General features: G+C 35.9%; 1 protein-coding gene across 2 annotated transcripts in view; it reads left to right on the forward strand.

Annotated features, from left to right (window-relative positions):
- Nucleotides 1-522: 522 nt before the first annotated feature.
- eif3s6ip (eukaryotic translation initiation factor 3, subunit 6 interacting protein) overlaps nucleotides 523-19569 on the forward strand; it is a 35654-nt gene continuing 16607 nt past the window's right edge. Inside the window, exons 1-2 of one of the 2 annotated variants that reach the window (XM_042766386.1) lie at nucleotides 527-876; nucleotides 16233-16700. In XM_042766386.1, coding sequence (XP_042622320.1) covers nucleotides 863-876; nucleotides 16233-16700 — 482 coding nt within the window. In that variant the 5' untranslated portion in view covers nucleotides 527-862. Of the gene's footprint in view, nucleotides 877-16232; nucleotides 16701-19569 lie in introns of both variants that reach the window. The other variant, XM_042766387.1, reaches the window with a different exon arrangement.

The raw sequence follows: 19569 nt of genomic DNA on the forward strand, positions 1-19569 counted from the left end.
CATAGATATTTTTTTTTCTTAGAAATAATATAAAAACGTAAAAACAACAACTTAAACAGAAATTAGGAAAACAATAACAACTAAAACCAGTCTAAAACTACTTTGTATTGGTCTCTCTGCCTGGTTGGCCTGGCTGTGGTCCAGCTATTTTCAGCAGTTTTGTGAATTTTCTGACTTATTTTTACTTATAACAAGATTTCTGTGGGTGCAGGTCTCTATTTAAGTGGATTATAGGTGGATAGCCATGTTTATGGATTATTTTACCCTGCTACCAAACAAAAACAAAACCAACTGGTCTAAGTTGGTTTATCCCAAAACCAGCTTGGCCAGGCAGGGATTGCAAGACAGACAACTTAAACCTAAACCATCACACATATATGGTGTATTTTTAGCAGTATATAACATTACTGGGGATATTTAAGCTTTTGCTCCTCGTTTACCACATGTTGCCTAGTTCGCCAGCGGGTGGCGCTTACTGAAAAACTCATTATAAATCCCTTCAGGCAATCAAACATATGAATCCAACTCCACCTGAACTTGCACCTGTCCTGTAGTAGAGTCCACCACCAAAACATGGTGTTTGTTTTACTAAACTTTTTGGGCGTCACATGTGCTTAATGTGGAGCAAACCGGAGTGGCTTGTCTGTGTGTGTAGGGGGTGGTGAGAAAGAGAAAGAGAGAGAGTTGCCCACGACCAGACACGCTCAGCAGCACGAGCACGAGCGCGAGCCGAGCATTCAGGATTCTGAACACATCACGAAGCCCTCGCGCAGGACGTCCGACAGACCTAGGGGATAAAGTTTTACCGTCTTTACCCTGTCCTTTTATACTTTTTGTGGTCTAACCGTACAATGTGAGGAGAATGGCCGGGACAAGGTAAATTTTAATGTTTTTTTGTTGAAAATGTAGCACGTTTTGACACGAGGGGTTAGCGCGGTGTCTCTTCGACGTTAGCCGCTCAACTAAAGTTAGTTTGAGCTCTGTAAATTAATTATTACTTAACAGGAAACTACAAATTCTTAATTTGCTTTAGAAATCTTTAATAGGTCAGTAAGAAGGAAAATATGGAGATTGTGTGAATGAAGTGATGATTTTCTCACGACTCACGAGGGTCCAGTCTTGTGTGATATTTTGCTCTGTTTGCTGCTGTCGATTGTTCAGTCGTTTTATTAAATCACATCACTGCTGGAGGTCAACTGTTTCGACCATATGTATCTGATTTGAATTGACTTCACTATAAACAGCTCGCTCACAGGAACCCGCCGATCGTTGTTTGTTCGGACTAGTATTCCTCTTACTGTAATCTCAGACTGATCTCATCTGATACTAGAAACGGATAAACTACAGCGCTGTTCACCGATCTTCAGACGTTCAACCAAACAGGTTTCACAGCTTGACCTGTCAATAGTTTTAAAATAGAAACTTTTCCGTTTTTGATTTAATCAGACCATGGCAGATTTTTAAACTTTTAAGGTATCACAGCTATGTGCTTACTTTTGGTCAACATGTCAGATATTTAAACAATTTAGGCAGTATTAAAGTCTTTTCATATTTCACTTGCTTTGAGTTCAATAACATCGCACAGGCTCTGGTGAGCAATGATATTTACAGACCATCATACGAAATATGGAGAGAAAAAAAGGATCATTAGAAAATTTTCCTAATTTAAGACAGTCCTATGCTTTGAGTCCAGTAATACATACTGTCTCTGGTGACACCTGTTTTTTTTTTTATTAAATAATAAGTTAATTGTGCTTATTTTTCTGTCACAACCATGATATTTGCAATTTTTTATGAAGGTATTTTTAGATAATCTCCTTCATTGTCAGTGGCACATGACACCAGATGGCTCCTCCCTTTGATACAAAAATAGTGTGAAAAATATGGTTATTTTATTAATATCTGTGACAATTAATAGTGCTTAAAATTCAGTCATATTTACGTGTGGGATTTGTCTATATATATATATATATAAATATATATATATATATATATATATATATATATATATATATATATATATATATATATATATATAAAATGGCATAATGGCTCATTCTTTCCAATCTGATGGTGTTGACCTGCACATTTTGTGAAAAAATGGAAGATTCAGGAAGTTGAACCCACACACCCCCGAGCATGTTAATCAAAATAATTCCTTCTTATGTAGATTATATGTTTTTATAATTTTGTCCCAGTACTCAAAAATCAGTGTTGTATGAGATAGTTGTATAGTGAATCTCGTCTAATTCACAAGTGTTGTATTCAAAGCTGCTTAATATCGGCTGATGGTTACAGGAAACCATCAGAACCCTCTTTGATGTCCCACAAAACCTTTACTGTGGTTAGAAGCACTGAAGTCACATAATCTGAGCTGGGGACACATGCTGCATTTGCTGTTGTTGCACTGTCAGAAAAACACAGAGCAACGGCTTAGTGCAGGGTTACAGATGTACGAATTAATTAAATTCATTCAATTAAAATGTAGCCTAACCTCTTTTTCCACCCTGAGCTTGATTATGACACAGATGCTGAAGTGTAAATAGATGAAAAGAGGTGGCTGAAAGACTTCAGCTGTTTGATGTAACACACACTAAGCTTTGATCAGCCATAGTATTGTTAGCTCTCTGTTTCTCTTTCCAAGTTCCCTGTTCAGAAGCTGAAGAGGGGCATGACATTGGACACTTGATGCTTTTAACATTGCAGTGTCTCTATACGGCTGAAGTTTGAAGTTTGTTTAAAATGCTTCAGATGGCATTGTATTTTTGAACTACTCTGAAGGAACTCTAATATGATTAGAGACTGTTGATAGGAGTTAATGGGCACTTCTGTGGTCTGTTCCAGTTTTTCAATTCCAGCTAGTGAGTGTAAATGTATGTTTTGACAAGCTGAGGTTTATCTTTGATCCAGAATGGGACGGTGTTGGGGAAGTAACTCCCTAAAAAAGTAACTAATTACGTTACTTAGTTACTTTTTATGCAAAGTTATGCCTTACATTACTTTTGCGTTACTTTCGCGTTACTTTTTAAATATGAGCAGGGCTTGATTGTTTTTAATATAAATATAATATATATAATATAAGTTCTATTTATAGCAAATGTAAAAGCCCTTTAACACCAAAAAGTGTAATAAATAAACCTCAGGCTGAAGGAAAAGTAAATTCACGTCTGTAGAACACAAGAGAAAAAGGGTTCAACACTCTTCAGCAATTAAAAAAAAACAATGAAGCACAATTGTTATCTAAAGTCATTTTTTGCTTATTAGTATTGTTGAACTGGATCATCAAAGGTCAGCAGCAAAGACATTGGTTAAACCTGTTAACCCGCACCTGGACGCAGATGCACTGAACTCTCTTTGTTTGCATGTGTCGGTGTTTACGAATAGATTAAATGAAACGGGACAAAATTCATCAATACAAACTATATATCATTATAAAGGTCTAAGCCTTAAGCATCGATGACAGATTGTTGTTTTTCAATGGAAAGTTTATAAGGAATGTATTTGCTACATTTGTGTAAGCAGTACACATCAAAACATGCATAAACAATATATGAATTTTTGCGCTCTCGCTGTGACGCACGTCATCTGATGGGGTGTAACTTAGCGATCGGCTTTTTGCACAAATAATTCTTACTTTTTTTTTCTTCTTCAACATTTCTTATATATGTGTGTGTGTGTTTTGTGGGGAATGTGGCTGTATCTGCATGATTACCATCTCTATGACTGATAATCAGCATGTGATAGACCGCTATCAGTGTGAATGTGTTCTATATGAATAGAGTGTGATTATTAAATATATGGCGCATCTGTATGATTACCATCTGTATTAAGGCCATCAGCATGTGATTACCAACTGTTGAGTGTCTATCAGTGTAAATGCTGTATGTCTAGCAATCTCCGGATGTACTATAATTGGCATACATAGTTAATTCCTTTTTTTTTTTTATATTATTACTCATTATTCTTATTGTATTTTTCTAGTGCTCAAATAAATCACTTATATGATGTCTAAGATTCTGTCTATTGTTTTATAATTGAAAAAGTATGCAGTGGTATGTTTAATGACTAAAATAGTTTGTAGAACCCTTCAATACATTTGGTAAATATTGTTTTGGTAAATATTTACATTTTGGGGTGGGGGACTAGACATAGTCTCAGAAAAATGGTTGCAGGAATCTCATTTTTGATGGTATCTTCTTCAGATTTGAAATAGAAACTCATGAGACGTGACTTTCAACCCATTACTTTTCTGGATTGCTCCAGAACTGATTTCATCTATTTTTATATGAAAAAAAAAAAAAAAAAAAAATTCAGTGTGGTACATTTTTTTTCAAGGTACTTCAGTGTCTATAACTTTTTATCTTTTTGAGCATTATCAACTCTGGATGATGGACAGTAAAGCCCAAAGGGTCTTCTTTCAAAAAACACCAAATTGTGTCAGGATCTATTACAATTTTAAGTTAGGTAGGTCATTTTCAGCTGTGAGTCCCATAATTGGGGTGCAGGTTAATAAAATGGGATTAGATACATTTGTGTTATTTAACATATTTAATTATTGCAGGTTTGCGTCATATTCTGAGTTTGAATTTCACTGTTTTAATTCATTTTGATGAATACTAAATCTTTTTTTTTTTTGCGAGTGGGATGGATTAATGCACATACACATTTAATCTAGAACTACAGTAACATCATGTTCACACAGCGCACACAACGCCTCTGTAATTCTGATTTCTCCCAATATGGGGACAGGAGACTTGTCAGTCAATAAATGGGAAAATGAAGTAACTGGCGTTACTTTTTAAAGTTATTTCCTTGTAAATTAAAAAGTAGTGCGTTACTTTACTAGTTACTTAAAAAAATGAATCTGATTATGTAACTCACGTTACTTGTAATGCGTTACCCCCAGCACTGGAATGGGATCTCACAATAGGATGTTTTTCCCCTGTTTGCATGTCTGGTACACAATAGTGTGCAGACAAAGGATGGACGTAGCATTGTGAAAGCAGTTTAGCACCAGTGGTTTAACAAGACCTATAACTCCAAAATATCAGCTTATTAAAAAAAACAGTTTTCCCCATTTACATGCACATCAGTAATCTGACAACGCAAGTAAGCTGTGTTTTTTTTTCATGACTTCATTTATAAATCAGGTTATTTCCCTGTGGTGACATCAAAATATAATCATTTGCATATCTGACTCAGAGTATTCCATACATTTGTCAGTTGTGATGTTAAATTAAGCTTGCAACATGTCAACTTGCAACATGTCGGGAAACTTACTCATAGCATATTATCCTCTCATGCAGTTAAAAATGCAGCATTATGACTGAACCACTTCTACTTCTGCTGCACGAGATGAGAACACATTTTTATCATTTTCTGAGTCATGAAAAAGTCTGCTTTTGTAATATATTTCCTTCTTTCTTTACTGCAAGACGTTTGCTTGGCACTTACATCTGCACTAACGATGCGTTCCTGTCACCTATCACACATGCACACTTCAATAAGCTGACAGAAAGTGGGTTATTGCATTAACATGCCGTGCGAAATTGGAGTAAGAGGCAAAAAACTACCTGTTGCTACCGGTTTATGCTTATGCCGTTTATGACCTAACTCCGGTAAAAGAAAACGGGTTAACGCATTTACATCACCAAATGCGTTTTCTGCTTATTAAGCATAATCGGCTTAAGAACATGCATGTAAACATGCTCAATGTGAAAAGCACCCAATGGCCTGTCTCCAGCGCTCTGCCTGCAGGGTGTGCTGCATGGGCCAATGCTTTGCTTTTCTATTCCAGTTTTGTTTGTTTTTTAGTCAGATGTAGTCAGATAAGGATGCTGTTCTTTTGTATTGCTGATATACTGTGAATCAGTGCATCACAGATAGTTTTGTGGTTTTTAAAATAATACAGTGAATTTCAGCTGTCATCTATTGCACAGTTCGTTTTTATTGTTCTGGCAAAGACATCAATACTGCGTCAATTTTGAAGGTGCAACTTTGAAAGGATGTGCACAAAAATGTTTTTGAGAATAGTGACCTTAAATTTAGTGGAAATTCCTATCTGTTTTCCAAATGGATCTTACTGTGAATGGTTAATTTATGCTTGTTTAATTTTTTAAAAAGCTTAATATTTTTGCTCGTAATTCTTAATCAATGAAATCACTCAACCTTCCTATGAAAATTTGTTTTCTCTGGTGACATATGCAAGACTTCTCCAATCATTTAGTCCACTAAAACCCTGCCTCTTTCTGACATTCTCACAAATTCACATTCAGATTAACAACCAGTGGTTGCCTCCAATTAACAACCAATGCATAGAACCACATCCCCACCCTCCTCTTTTTCATGTCCCCATTATTTTGATAATCTATTTTACTCACGTCACAATACATAGAAAAAGATCTGTTACTACTTTTTTTTAATTTCTTTATCAGAACAAATTTTGAGAAATTTAGACTTGCATCACTTGTTCACCAATGGATCCTCTTGCAGTGAAAAAGGTGTCTTCAGATTCAGAGTTCAGACAGCTGATAAAAAGCATCACAATAATCTACAAGTAATCCACATGACTACAGTCCATCAGATAACTTTGTGTGAAGCGAAAAGCTGTGTTTGTAATAAACAAATGTTGTGACATAATTAGGACTTCTAAACATCTATAATATTGCTTTCTCCAGTGAAAACCATCTTGTCTGCATCAGGAGAGAAATATGCGCAGATCATTTAGAAGTGAAAACTGCCCTTAACAAATAAATTGGTGGATTTTGATGTGGGAGGACAAGAATGGATAGACCTTTTCATTATTTCATTCAACACTAGCTCATCTGCATGTTGCCTGCTTTACTTGCCAACATTTATTGGCCAGCAAATAACAGTTGGAGATTATTTAATGCCTGCATTATTTGATCAGTCTTTTGAAACAGTTTTATTATTATTATATTAGTGTTGTTAGAATTGTTTTATTGGTAATAATTAGCTTTTTTATATCTCATCGCCTGTGTTTGTTCAGGATGGGGCACTTAAAATACATCTGATGACCCCACCTTAACATTTGAATTTGCACCATTAGTGTGCTACTCTGCAAAACTTCAGGCCTGTAGGCAGAAAGGATTATTTTTTTTCTTGTCCTTACTTGGACCTCCGTGCTAACAAACGTTAACAACTCAATCAGTTGGGCATTCAGGGCTGCCATTCCCATCTCCTAGGAGCTCGCTTTGACAACATTGTCCTTTGAGGTGGTTAGGTGACCTCTGACCCTCCTCCCACCCAGTAACCCAGCATGGCCGTCGACACTGAGAGGAAATTTGATGCGTTGAATTTGATACTTTTAAACACTTAGAGTAGATGGTAGAGTTTAACTTGTCCATATGACACTTACCGGACATGTTATGATAAAGTCATCATGTACAGCAGGAATGGTCAGCTCAGGGAACAGTTAATCTCTTTTTATCTTACTGAATCTTTACAGTTGTCTCTGTATTTCAGAATTAGATGTTCATTCGAAAGTAGTATTAATACTGACGTTGACAGCTGGTATTGACTCTGTATTTGAGCGCGCATCTATGCTGCTAACTTCAGTGTGTCTTACCCCCTCACACATGTCCATTCATGTCTCACTGTTGCTGTCAATGTGCTCGTTTGTCCTGAATAAGGCCTTTGGCGTTGTGTGTGCATGCCTGCAAACAGTGGGCTTGTCAGATTTGTCCCCTCTAGAAAGAGGATTTATTGTTTTGTTTTGCTAAAACAGTTGTTGTTTCGCAGTTACAGACTTCCTGCCTGGAGTAGAAGTTTCCGGCAGCACTGTCCACTGAGACAGGGAGTATTTCAGCAGCAGTGCGGACAAAAAAAGCCATATAGCACATACAGGCAGTGCATCATCCCAATGAGGTCAACTTTTCTTGCTTTATATACAGAGAATTCCCGGAAAGGGAGTTGTAGCATCTCAGACCCCTTATCCTTACCCAAAGGCACACACCCCCGCTAAGGCACAACTCACATTCTGATTGGCCACTAGTGCCGTGAGAGCTTTAATTGTAAAGGGGGTTGTTCCAAATGAATAGAGGCTGATGGTTGAGCTAACAATGCTCTCCATTGTCATGTGCCCATTATCCATTAGTAATGGGTGGAATTCTCACGTATTGTCATGTATATGATACTGATGTAGTACAATTTGGCTAGATGGTTTGATGCCCTCCTTCACTGAACCGCAACACTTGAGTACTTTCTGCTTTAGCTATGATCGTTACAGGAAAGGCAAGAGACATTAGCCACATGATTTCCACGTGTTTTACTTTAGATATGCTTTCATTTATGCCGTTTGGAATGCAGTACTATTAGATGCACAAAACTCGCACACTGACAGACTTTCACGTGCGCTTTGTGTTTGATGTCCTGAAGCTCAATTGCGGCTGCAGTTAAATGCACTTGCATTTTCAAATACTTTTATACGAAATTGATGTACACACAGTCAGTTATGTTTTCAGAACAGGACAAAACATCTGATATCGAAATAGGTCTGTGCATTGTCTGTAGACTTTCGGACACTTAAAGAAAACTTATTTTAAATAAGTAATTGTTTTAAAAAAAAATAGCCTGCTGTACTCATATAATAAAAAAATTCAGTTAATTTTGCACAAAAAAAATTATATAAAATTTATATGAAAATGTAGCCATGTGCAGTAATATTGAAAACTGAGAATGTGACTCATCGTGATATTGAGTTGATAATGATAATGATAGTGCTGTCAAATGATTAATCACGATTAATCACATCCAAAATAAAAGTTTTTGTTTACATAATATATGCGTGTATGCTGTGTATATTTATTATGTATATATAATTACAAACACATGCATGTATACATTTACGAAAATTATGTTATGTTTATATATTAAATATATTTATATATAATATAAAATATAAGAATATAAATATATAAATGTATATACATGTAAATATTTTCAAAATATATACTGTATGTGTATCTATATATACACATAATAAATATACACAGTACACATACATATAGTATGTAAACAAAAACTTTTATTTTGGATGCGATTAATATATAATAAAAATTAAACAGCACAAAACAACTTAAACGTAATTGAATTGAATTGTGAAACCAGTGAAGATTCACACCCCTATTTTTAAGATGGCAGTACTGACATACAGAGATTCCAACTATAAACAAAAAGAATATAACTGCAGCTTTGTTTAAGATGTAAAGTTGTAAAGATGTATTTGCACAGCAGAAGAATTAATTGGGGAAAAAATGTAGATCAAGAATCGTTTTGGAATCAGATCGTGACTCCCAGAATCGGAATCGGATCGGATCGTGAAGTGCCTGAAGATTCCCACCCCTAATAGATGTACAGGATGTATGACAACATTGTGATGCATCAATGCATCATTAATTGTAATCGAAATCCACTCCGACAACAGACCGTTTTATGAAATATTTTAATTTGGAATTAAATAAAACGTTAAATATGTCATATAAATCATTTAAATACATGCCATTTCTTATTTTAAAATATCAGTATGCAGCTTTACAGACAGCTGTCATAGGATTGTTTTTGTTGTAGTTTTTAGCTCTAGCTTAAATTGACAGCACATAAAAGACCACCATAATATAATGCTTAGGGTCTGGTTTTGATGACTGTATATTTCTTATGTTTTATCCTATTGAATGCCCAGCGCCAGTAGTTTTTTAGGGCTGGGCGATATGGCCTAAAAAAAAATCCCCGATTTTTTTCACACAAAAATCCGATTTACGGATCGATTTTTTTGCCCCCCTATAATATTCAAATGACAAAGAAATTGATCAAAACAAGTTTTAATATAATTCTTTATTTATTATTTACCAGTCAAATTTATAACTAAGAAGATGATTTACAAAAAAAAAAAAAAAGCAGTCATGTTATTACCTTAATGCTGGAAAGACCTTTATTATTATTATTATTTTTTTTTAATTTAATACTAGCCCATCATGCATCTAACCATCCACTCGGCGTTAAGAGAGCTGTTAAGATTAAAACTGGCAACTACAGTGAGTCATTTTTTTTCTTATATAAATTATTTGTAAATAGAGCAGACACTACACCGGATGCAAGAGTTTGTTGTTGGTGAGCCGCACAACGAGCATTGCTGCAGGTTGCTTTTTGGCGGATATGCTGTGCTTGTGCTGCTGCGGTCTTGTTCATTTTGTAGGGCAAAACATCTCTCTCACTCGGCAGCAGAGTATGTGAGTGGAGTGGAGCGGCAACTATTTCCCTCCGCGCTCCGAGCATTTAATAATCACTCCGCGCTCACTGATACCAGAAACACCGCTCCGCCTTCGCTCCGTGGCTAAAGTATTTCAGTATGTTTGAAATGTTATGTTAATAACATAGCCTATATTAAAATGAAAAGTAAAATAACAGTAGAGTTTCAAAGGGCATTAGGCTATTGTGTGCAAACTTTTTTTTTTCCTACCACATGCCAAACTAATAACATTGTCAGCATTAAAAGGTATAATTGCTGCTTTCTGCTGTGCAAATTTTGTTTGTGATGGAAAATAGCAGTTCATTTTCGTCAGTTACTTTATCTACAGATCGATGCATTTCTTACAGATTTCAAAATCATTCAAAATCAGACACAGATGAAGTACTGTAAGATTACATTTGTTTGAATGCATTATTGCGAAAGCGATTGTGTGTGAATGTGCTGTATCTATTTAAATCATGCTTTAAGCCGAAAATATTCAGTAAAAGGAACAGACAAACTCCTTGAGAACTAGCATGTAACTTCCCGCTCGGTTATTGCTGTCATTATAATCTTCTGATTTGAGAGATCCATCTGTTTCAAGCTATAGCTAAATATGTTTAACGTGAATTTTTGCTAAATATGCAGTTATATTACGGGGTGTTGGCATGAATTGTACTCGTGATGGAGCGGTGCTGGAGCGAGTGAAAACCACGACGCTCCGACTTTTAAAAACTCCGCTCCTCGCTCCAGTCAAAATCACATCGCTCTACTCCGCACTCCGGAGAAACATACTCTGCTCGGCAGCATGTCTCGACAAACGCGCGGGGGGAGGGTTGAGCCCAATCGGAACTACGGGAGCCCTGAGTGGAGCGTCGGTGGATGTTAAAAAGAAAACCGATTTTCATTCAAACAAACCTAAATAAACTACAAAATAAACAAAAACAAAAAAATTGATTGTCCTCTTACCCATAGTAGTTTTAAATCACTTTTAATATAAACAAACACAAACAAGTGATTTGTGTTTTTTCTCTCACATTTGTTTTTGTGTAGAAGACTCTGACCATACCTAAGTTGCTTATGTAGCCTGTCCTGTTCTGTATGATCTAACCATGTCTATTTAACATTATTAATCTCTTCTTTTACTGGCTTTTAGCCATTTATCAGAACCATTCCTGTAACCAATCTGTCAACAAAACGCCAGCTATATCAGTCCTGACTGGTTACCCCCAGAGATAAATGAAGCCAGTACAGGTCTGTACAGCCAGGCAGAATAAAAGTGAAACAGACGGGAGCAGCTCTACAACATTAACTATACTAATGTAAACATAAAATGTTCTTAAACATGAGCCAACCCTTACCAAAAAGTAGTATACTTCAAGTTTATTTTATTAAGTATACTTAAGTAAAGTTCAAGTATATTTAGACTTTTTGTAAGTATAAGTCAAGTATACTTAAATGTCATTTTTAGTATATTTCTGATAAGTACATAAAGCCCATTTCTGAGAAGTACATAAAAAAGTAAACTAAAAGCATACTCTCCAATCACTTAATTAAAAAAACCACACAGCCCAGGAACTAAACCCTGTGTTCAGTAGCATGCGATAACCCAGCCTGCGCCTTCATTCACTGCAGTATATCAACCACACAGCCCAGGAACTAAACCCTGTGTTCAGTAGCATGCGATAAATGAAGCATTTGCATGTAACAGAAGGGATAGAAGAATAGTATCCATCCATTTTCATCCACCTTTTGTCATTCAAATATGAATGAGTACAGGTCGTGCGTCCAACTTTTCCTAGTATCACTGGAATGAGTTATGTTACCTCACAGAACCACAGAATTGCTCTGACAGGTGCAGCAGTTTGTTTTTTGTTTGAATGAACGTGTGCACGCTCATCACTATATCAAGGGCAGGGCAGGGCAGTGTCCTTCCATGTGTGTTCTGTTTGTGGAACTACGCCTATTGTTTGCTTATGTGTGTGTGTTTGAGAGTAACAGCATGTTTTCTGTACTCAAATGCAACAAATATGCTAAATATAATAAGATAAATTAGTTGTAGGCCATATGTTTGAAATAGTTTAAGAAGTGAACTCTGATTTAAGGTTAAAACAATTTGTAAGATTTAGTATATCAAACAAAAATATTTTTAACCACACCTTGACTCATGTAGTTACGTAACTCCACCTGTCACACAATTTGCATCTCATTCCACCATACTGGATGGCATTACGTCACCTCAACCTCCTTTCAACTGTTATTGTAAGGGTGTTCTTTTTTTAAAATAATCCTTTACAGGAACCGTTTATTTGGAGATAAAGTGTTGGTGTTTAGCATTTTCAGCTAGCTAGAGTTCTAAAAAGGTTAAGTTAAAGACAGGTTGTTTTTTAAACACTTTGGCTTGGCGTGGCCAATGCTTGTCAAGTGTCAAACTCAGAATAGCATGTTATTGTTTGGCCTGGCGTTCAACTTTATGAGTAAATGGCAGCTAAAAGACTTTGGCACAGGGAATTGTTGTTAAATTTGTTGCATTATTTTCATACTTTAAGAGTGGTCATGGTTGGGAATTTCAAAATTGCACTCCTTGAAAAAGCACTGAATAAAAATAGAATTTGGCCTCGTTTTAGAACAATGGATTTAGTCCATAATGTTGTTTTTCAGTGCTTGGAGACCAGCCATTTTACAGCTATTTTTAAACATTGGTGCAGATTTTTAGCCTTCAGAAATTTGAAAAATAATTTAATTGTTTTATGTATTAGGAAATTATTTGACATATAATTAGACACTTTCAAAAAATATTTGTCCATACAGAACTAGGCTTAAGAACCACACTCTCTTGTTTGTTGTATATTTTTGGTGTTGTTAAGAGTACTTTTTTTTTTTTTATTTGATTAATTAATTGCAGACTGGAAAGTAACGGGATACCTGCTTATTTGTTGCACAAAATGATTTTGTATAATTTAACATAATAATTAATTATTTCTATTATTAATTAAGTTTATTTTTATTAAAGGATTTAGTTTTTCTCTATGCATGTCAAAAAAACCAGTGAGACCACTCAACCACATGCCTGTCTGTTTGATTTTTACAGAGGTCTTGGCAGTCAACCCTAATGCTTTCTTATGCAACTTTTCACATTCTTTCCTTTTTATTTTTTCACATGTACGCAAATTTGTTTTCTTGATAATATAATGGCAAACATTTGAGCTTGATGAGGAGGAATTTAGTTATGAGGATTCTTTTGCAGAAACCTAATGTCTCTCTTGAGACGGTACGAATGAGTGAGAAAAAGGTGGGTGGAGTTCAGCACACAAAGGCCTTCAGTTTAACTGTTCTTCAATTTATGGGCTCCCACCCATAAAGCTCTTGATCTGGTAGTAGGGGTGTGCGATATGACGATTTTTGATCGTGGACTATAAAAATGTCTTTTGAAGAAATATCATAGTATCTTGCTACAGTGCATCAGTTGCAGTTCTGATGCCTCCATCTCAGTATACTGGAATTGTACAATGCCACATGCATTCACATCAGTGTTAACTTAGTGGTAGAGTTACTCTCACCGGACACTGCACTTATTCGCAGTCACATAAGTATGTTATTTGCATATGCTTTAAAGCCTTGCCGGTTAAATGTTTCATTCGCACGCTGGTCTGACGTGTGCTTTTTCTGACCGCTGCGTACACCCAAATAAAACAAACTAAAAAACAACAAAAACAACTAAACATTACAGAAAAAAACTAACACATGCACTCATATTATAATTTCTAAAATGAAAGTAAACAGTTGAGAGAAAAACAGATGCGTGCCTGTATATTAGATGTGTGCAGGTCTTAAAGGGACAGTACAAAACATGCAACTGACTGTCATTAAAGGGATAGGTCACCCTAAAATTTTAATTCTGTCATTATTTACTCATTCACATGTTGTCCCACACCTGTATTAATTTCTTTCTTGTGCTGAACACAGATATTCTGAAGTATGTGGGTAACCAAACAGTTGCTGGTCCACATTAAATTAGGAAAAGAATACTATGGAATACTATGTTTGGTTTTCCACATTCTTTAAAATAGCATTTATGTTCAGGAGAAGAAATAAACTCCTTCAGGTTTAAAACAACTTTTGAGTGAGTAAATGGTATACAAATAAAAAACTGTGACAGAATTGACAGACAGATGACTGATTTTTTATTTTTGGGTGAACTATCACTTTAACGATAATTCAGTTTTTTGAATGCTCCTGCTAAATACTATTCTTGACTGATGATGTTTATAACAGTTGCATTAGGAATCAGTCTATATAGTTTTATTTTTATATTTGTTCATTCAGTTTTTTGAATGCTCCTGCTAAATACACCTATTGTACCTGAAAATAAAGCACTGTTTGTTTTATTTATATATTATGTGTAGTTGTAATGTGTATCTTTGTTCTTATTTTTTAATAACAAAGATTAAATAATGACAAAGATTTTTATCTTCGCCCACTTTGGCCTAAATATCTGCCTTTTTATTTTATTTTGTTACCTTGAAAGGCTTTGTCTTTATAATAGGGAAATTAGCTTGGCTGTTATGCTCAGTCAACTTGCAAAATAGTAAAACCAATATGATAAAGAATCGTGATAAAATTGTGAATCGTGTTGTGATATTTTTTCCATATCGCCAACCCCTGTCTGGTAGCAAGAAATAGTTTGTGCAGAATAGACTCTGCAGGACAGGATTCTCCGTGATCAGTAGCATTGCCAACTTAACCCATAAATTATTTTGTGCACACACCCTTCGGATTAATGCATCAACACAAATCCAGTGCATTTCCACATGTCAGACTGTTTCTCTCAAGGCAAGACTCATATTTAATGGTGTTAATGACGGTATAATGAAATGATTGTTATATTTGAGACAGATGGTATCTCAGCATGTCTCTGTTGAGACTCACTCAGGTTTGTTGCTTTGGTTTGTATTTCCCAGCTTACTTGGCTGGCACCAGCTATATCATAGTCTCTCATGGCCTCTGTATATCTACGTTTGTTTTGCTGCAGGATATGATAATGATATATTAACAGATTTGGTACTTGTTGTTTTTTCAAATGTAAAAACCAGAGCGATAAAGAGAGTTGGATTGCTTTGTGTTACATTTCAAGCACCTTTGAACAGGTGGGCTGACTATTTCTGATCCTGAGCCACAGCTTGGGTTGAAGCCCAGGGAACAAATGGACATATGGACGTGACAACACAAGCCCACTGTTCCCTAGCCGACCAGTGGTATAGAGGGCACGTGGCAGGAGAGAAGGAGCACACTTGTGGTGTGGAAGCTGAGCAAATGTCATGTCACGTCACATTAAATGTTGACATGGCTCCAGACTGTGCCTAAAACAATCGCATTTGTGACTAAAACTATTAATAATAATATATACATTTACATGTAATGACTTAAATATTTGCATGTAATGCCATTTTTTCCTGCTTGTTTTGCGATCAAATCTTTTGTTATGTTGATGTAATAAACTGAGACGATGCGCATCAAATTTTTAGTGGAAAAAAGACTTTCAAACAGCCCTCATCTCTGCCGAACACCAACTTTGACGGCACTCTTGCTTAAAGTAGGTCCCAGATTGAAAATGACCAAGATGTGTGAAGTAAAATTTCTTGAATGCTTTCCAGCTCACAACTTTGTTTCCTCTGCTGAATCTACAGATAGGATTATGGGTGTGCTGACCCAGCATTTCTGAGCATGCACTCTCACACATGGCGAATCTCTCTGTGGCTTTGGCCTAATTCCCTTGATAACACATCCATCAGATTACAATTAAGAGATTGACCATGAAGCCTGGTCTGTAATTTATAACAGTACAGCTGTGCCATTTTGTTGATTTGATTTACTAGGATTCATATATACTATATTTTGTTTGGAAAACAATCAGGGTCAATATTATGACAAAAAGTACTAAAATGAAATATGATTTAAATGGTGATAATGCTCTCTCTCTCCTCAGCGCTGATTGGGTGGAAATCCTTGAGCCTCGTTCGCAAGAGCGCATGTACGTAAATCTGGCGACGGGAGAGTGTGGCTGGGACCCGCCCACTGATGTGCCCATCCGCCAGGCTGATGGAAACCAGTGGTGGGAGCTTTTTGACCCCCAGAGTGGCAGGTTTTACTACTACAACTCTGCTGGCCGCATGACTGTGTGGCACAGACCTCAGGGTGCAGATATTGTCCCTCTGTCTCAGCTCCAGGCCATGAAACGCAGTAATGCATCTGAGCGCAAGGCTGATGGGGGTACTAGGGAACGGCAACATGGGAATCAGTCCACAGGGAGTCAAGATAGACACACCCCTCTACCACCCATGGAGCCCTACACTAAAGAGCCAGAATGTGCCGGCAAAGAGCCTAAACAACAAGAAATGGACAACAGACAGAAACCAGACATCCACAGCATAGACAGCAGCAAAGACACACTCAGGTAGGCCTCTGGGCTTTCTCTGCATGTTATTTTGAGACTAGTTGTTATGGTTCCTCAGAAATAACTGGCCTTAACTGGCAAAAGTGGAAATTTATTCGTGCAGTAATCAACATTATGCCACAATTGCTTTCGATAAAGCTTAACTTGTACTGAACCCAGAATATTCCTTTAGCTTTTGTTGCTGCAGTCCTTGTGTTTATCATGTATTCGTAAGGTAGTCATTTAGATAAATTGCAGCCAAATGTGAAAAGTCTATATTTCCACATAACCCATATTATGGAGTGTTTTATGAGAGTTAGCTTGTTTCTTCCCAGACCCATCAAACCACCTTCATAACCAGATTCCAGTCATGCCAGCTCTATTTCACCTGGCACTGGGCTGTGTTTCTGTTATTTCAGTGCCATTTGCTTTACCCAACTACAATCCTTTGGCCATTTATTCTTTACTAAATCAATCTCCAAACCATTGTGGTTCAAATGTGACAGGACTTTCCCTTTTTCCTGCAAAGAAAAGCGCTCTTAAAGGCCCATGGTTTACATTATCCAGTGTATACAGTGGTTCTTTCCATTTCAGTGAAAAGTTTAGCAGGGCCCTTTTTCTTTCAAATCCACCCATGGAAAAAGAGTTTAAGGGGACATTGGATGAAATTTTCACTTTTTTTGTATTTAGGCTTCTGGCGTGTCACACAGAGCCAGTTCGTTATGAGCTGTCTGAGTCTGAAATGGTGTCATCCAGCGAGCTGTTACGATTTGCAGCCGGTTTCGATGTAGATAGCTAGCTATTTGAATAAGATAGCCACCTCCAAGCCATATACGGATATATTCACATGTCGACTCACCCTAAAGAAAGAGAGGGGCTCAGTGAGCAGTAGCTCATTATCATTTAAAGAGACACTCACTGAAACGGGTCGCTGTGAATAGAACTGTTTTTAACAAGGTAAAAAGGGTGTTATTTTATATGATCGTTGAAGAATTTTAACCAAAGAATGTTACAGACATTTCATGAAGACCCTAAAGAATCATACTAACTTGTGGAAAATAGGCATCCGATTTCCCCTTTAATGTCCATTATCTTAACTGCAGGATCTAGTGTTAATTTTCTCAGCCGTTTTTAATTTAGTCTAAGTCTTAGTCTTTTTATTAGTCTTAGTCTTAGTTCTGTGTCAAATGAGATTTTTATTATTATCCTATTTAGTCAACCATGTTCTGTTTTTGTTTAGTAAAGTTTTAGTCGATTTAAATGTCTGAGCATTTTAGTCAAATTTTTAGTAATTTTCGTCATGCTGTATAATAGTTAAAATAATAAAAAATATATATTTTTGCTCAAAAATATAATCGCAGTGATTGTTGTCATCTGAGAAGTTTATTTTTACATTTCAGGTATTGCACTTTCACCAATAAGCACAAATCAATAGAACGTGGACACACACATAGTTTATTTTACCTCATCAGTGTATTGATTTATTTTAGGCTATTTAATATATTTAATATAATATCAAAGACTTAGATATGCACTCTCTCTGTCTACATTATGAAAACTGGTAAAAACAAACTAAAAATATTAAAACAGCGAAATTCCACTAGTAATTCCAAATTGCAATAATGTTTCTCAATTAAAACAACAGCGTTTGAGTAAGTGCATTTATTCAGCAAACGCAGTCGCATACAAAATAGTCAAGATCTCATGACAGAACACAGACAGGCTGAATGACTCTTTCATTTAACACCCCAAACTTAAACCTACAAACTTCACATAACTTATTTTTCACAATATTAAAATAAAAAGATGAAAATAAAAAGATTTTGGTATAGTTTTGATTTTAGTCTTGTCTTTTATCGTCAACGATATTGCATGCTGATATAGTCACAGTTATCATTTATTGACCTTATAATCGCCATTGTCTCCTTTTAGTCATGGGAAAAAAGCTCTTCAACATTTTTCATCAGTTTTAATTAATGAAATTAACACTGGTGGGATCCCACTGTAGCTTTAGAGGGTTTTGAAATATTGTGGCTGCTTATGGTACAAGCTGCTTGGTGAGTGGAGAGTGCTATGAAGAACTGTCATCTTTCTTCACTTTAGACACGCATGACTGCTGTTTCTGGGAGGCCCAACATTTTTAACCTTTTTGTAAAACTAGTAGTGCAACAAATGTTTGACCTTTAGGTAAACCTAGAAGGGCAACAAAGCATGAGAGATTCAGAGACCACAAACATATCTTTTTAAAAGGTCATATGATGTTCCCAAAACAATGGATAGCTGTGTGTGAGAGATTCAGAGACCATAACTATAGCTTTATGAGTGCATTGTGCCTAATTTAGCAGTATGATAATATCTTAGTTGTTTTCAAATAAGTTTTGTGGGTTGTGTGTAGGGCTGGGAGATGCATTGAATATTCATGATATATACTATTGTTCAATAGATTTTTTTTTCTTTTGAAAGAAATTAGTACTAATCAGCAAGGACGAAAAGGTATTTCAAATGAACTCTTTTGAACAATTCCTCAAATATTCATAAAAAAATATGTCACCGTTTCCACAGATATAATAAGCAGGACAAATGTTTTAAAAAAATTAATTAAAAATTTTAATTATAAACAAATCCTCAAATAACAAATCTGCATATTAGGATGATTTCTGAAGGATCATGTGACATTTGAGACTATGAGTAATGGCTGCTGAAAATTCAACTTTGCAATCACAGAAATAAATTATATTTTAATATGCATTAAAATAGAAAAGAGTTATTTTAAATTGGAATGATATTACTGTTTTTGCTGTATTTTTGATCAAATACAGCCTTGGTGAGACTTGTTTCAAAAACATTTTTGTAAATCTTACAGACCCCAAACTTTTGAACACTAGAATAT

This window comes from Cyprinus carpio, chromosome A11 (assembly GCF_018340385.1).
Source record: "Cyprinus carpio isolate SPL01 chromosome A11, ASM1834038v1, whole genome shotgun sequence".
NCBI classification, from domain to species: domain Eukaryota; kingdom Metazoa; phylum Chordata; class Actinopteri; order Cypriniformes; family Cyprinidae; genus Cyprinus; species Cyprinus carpio.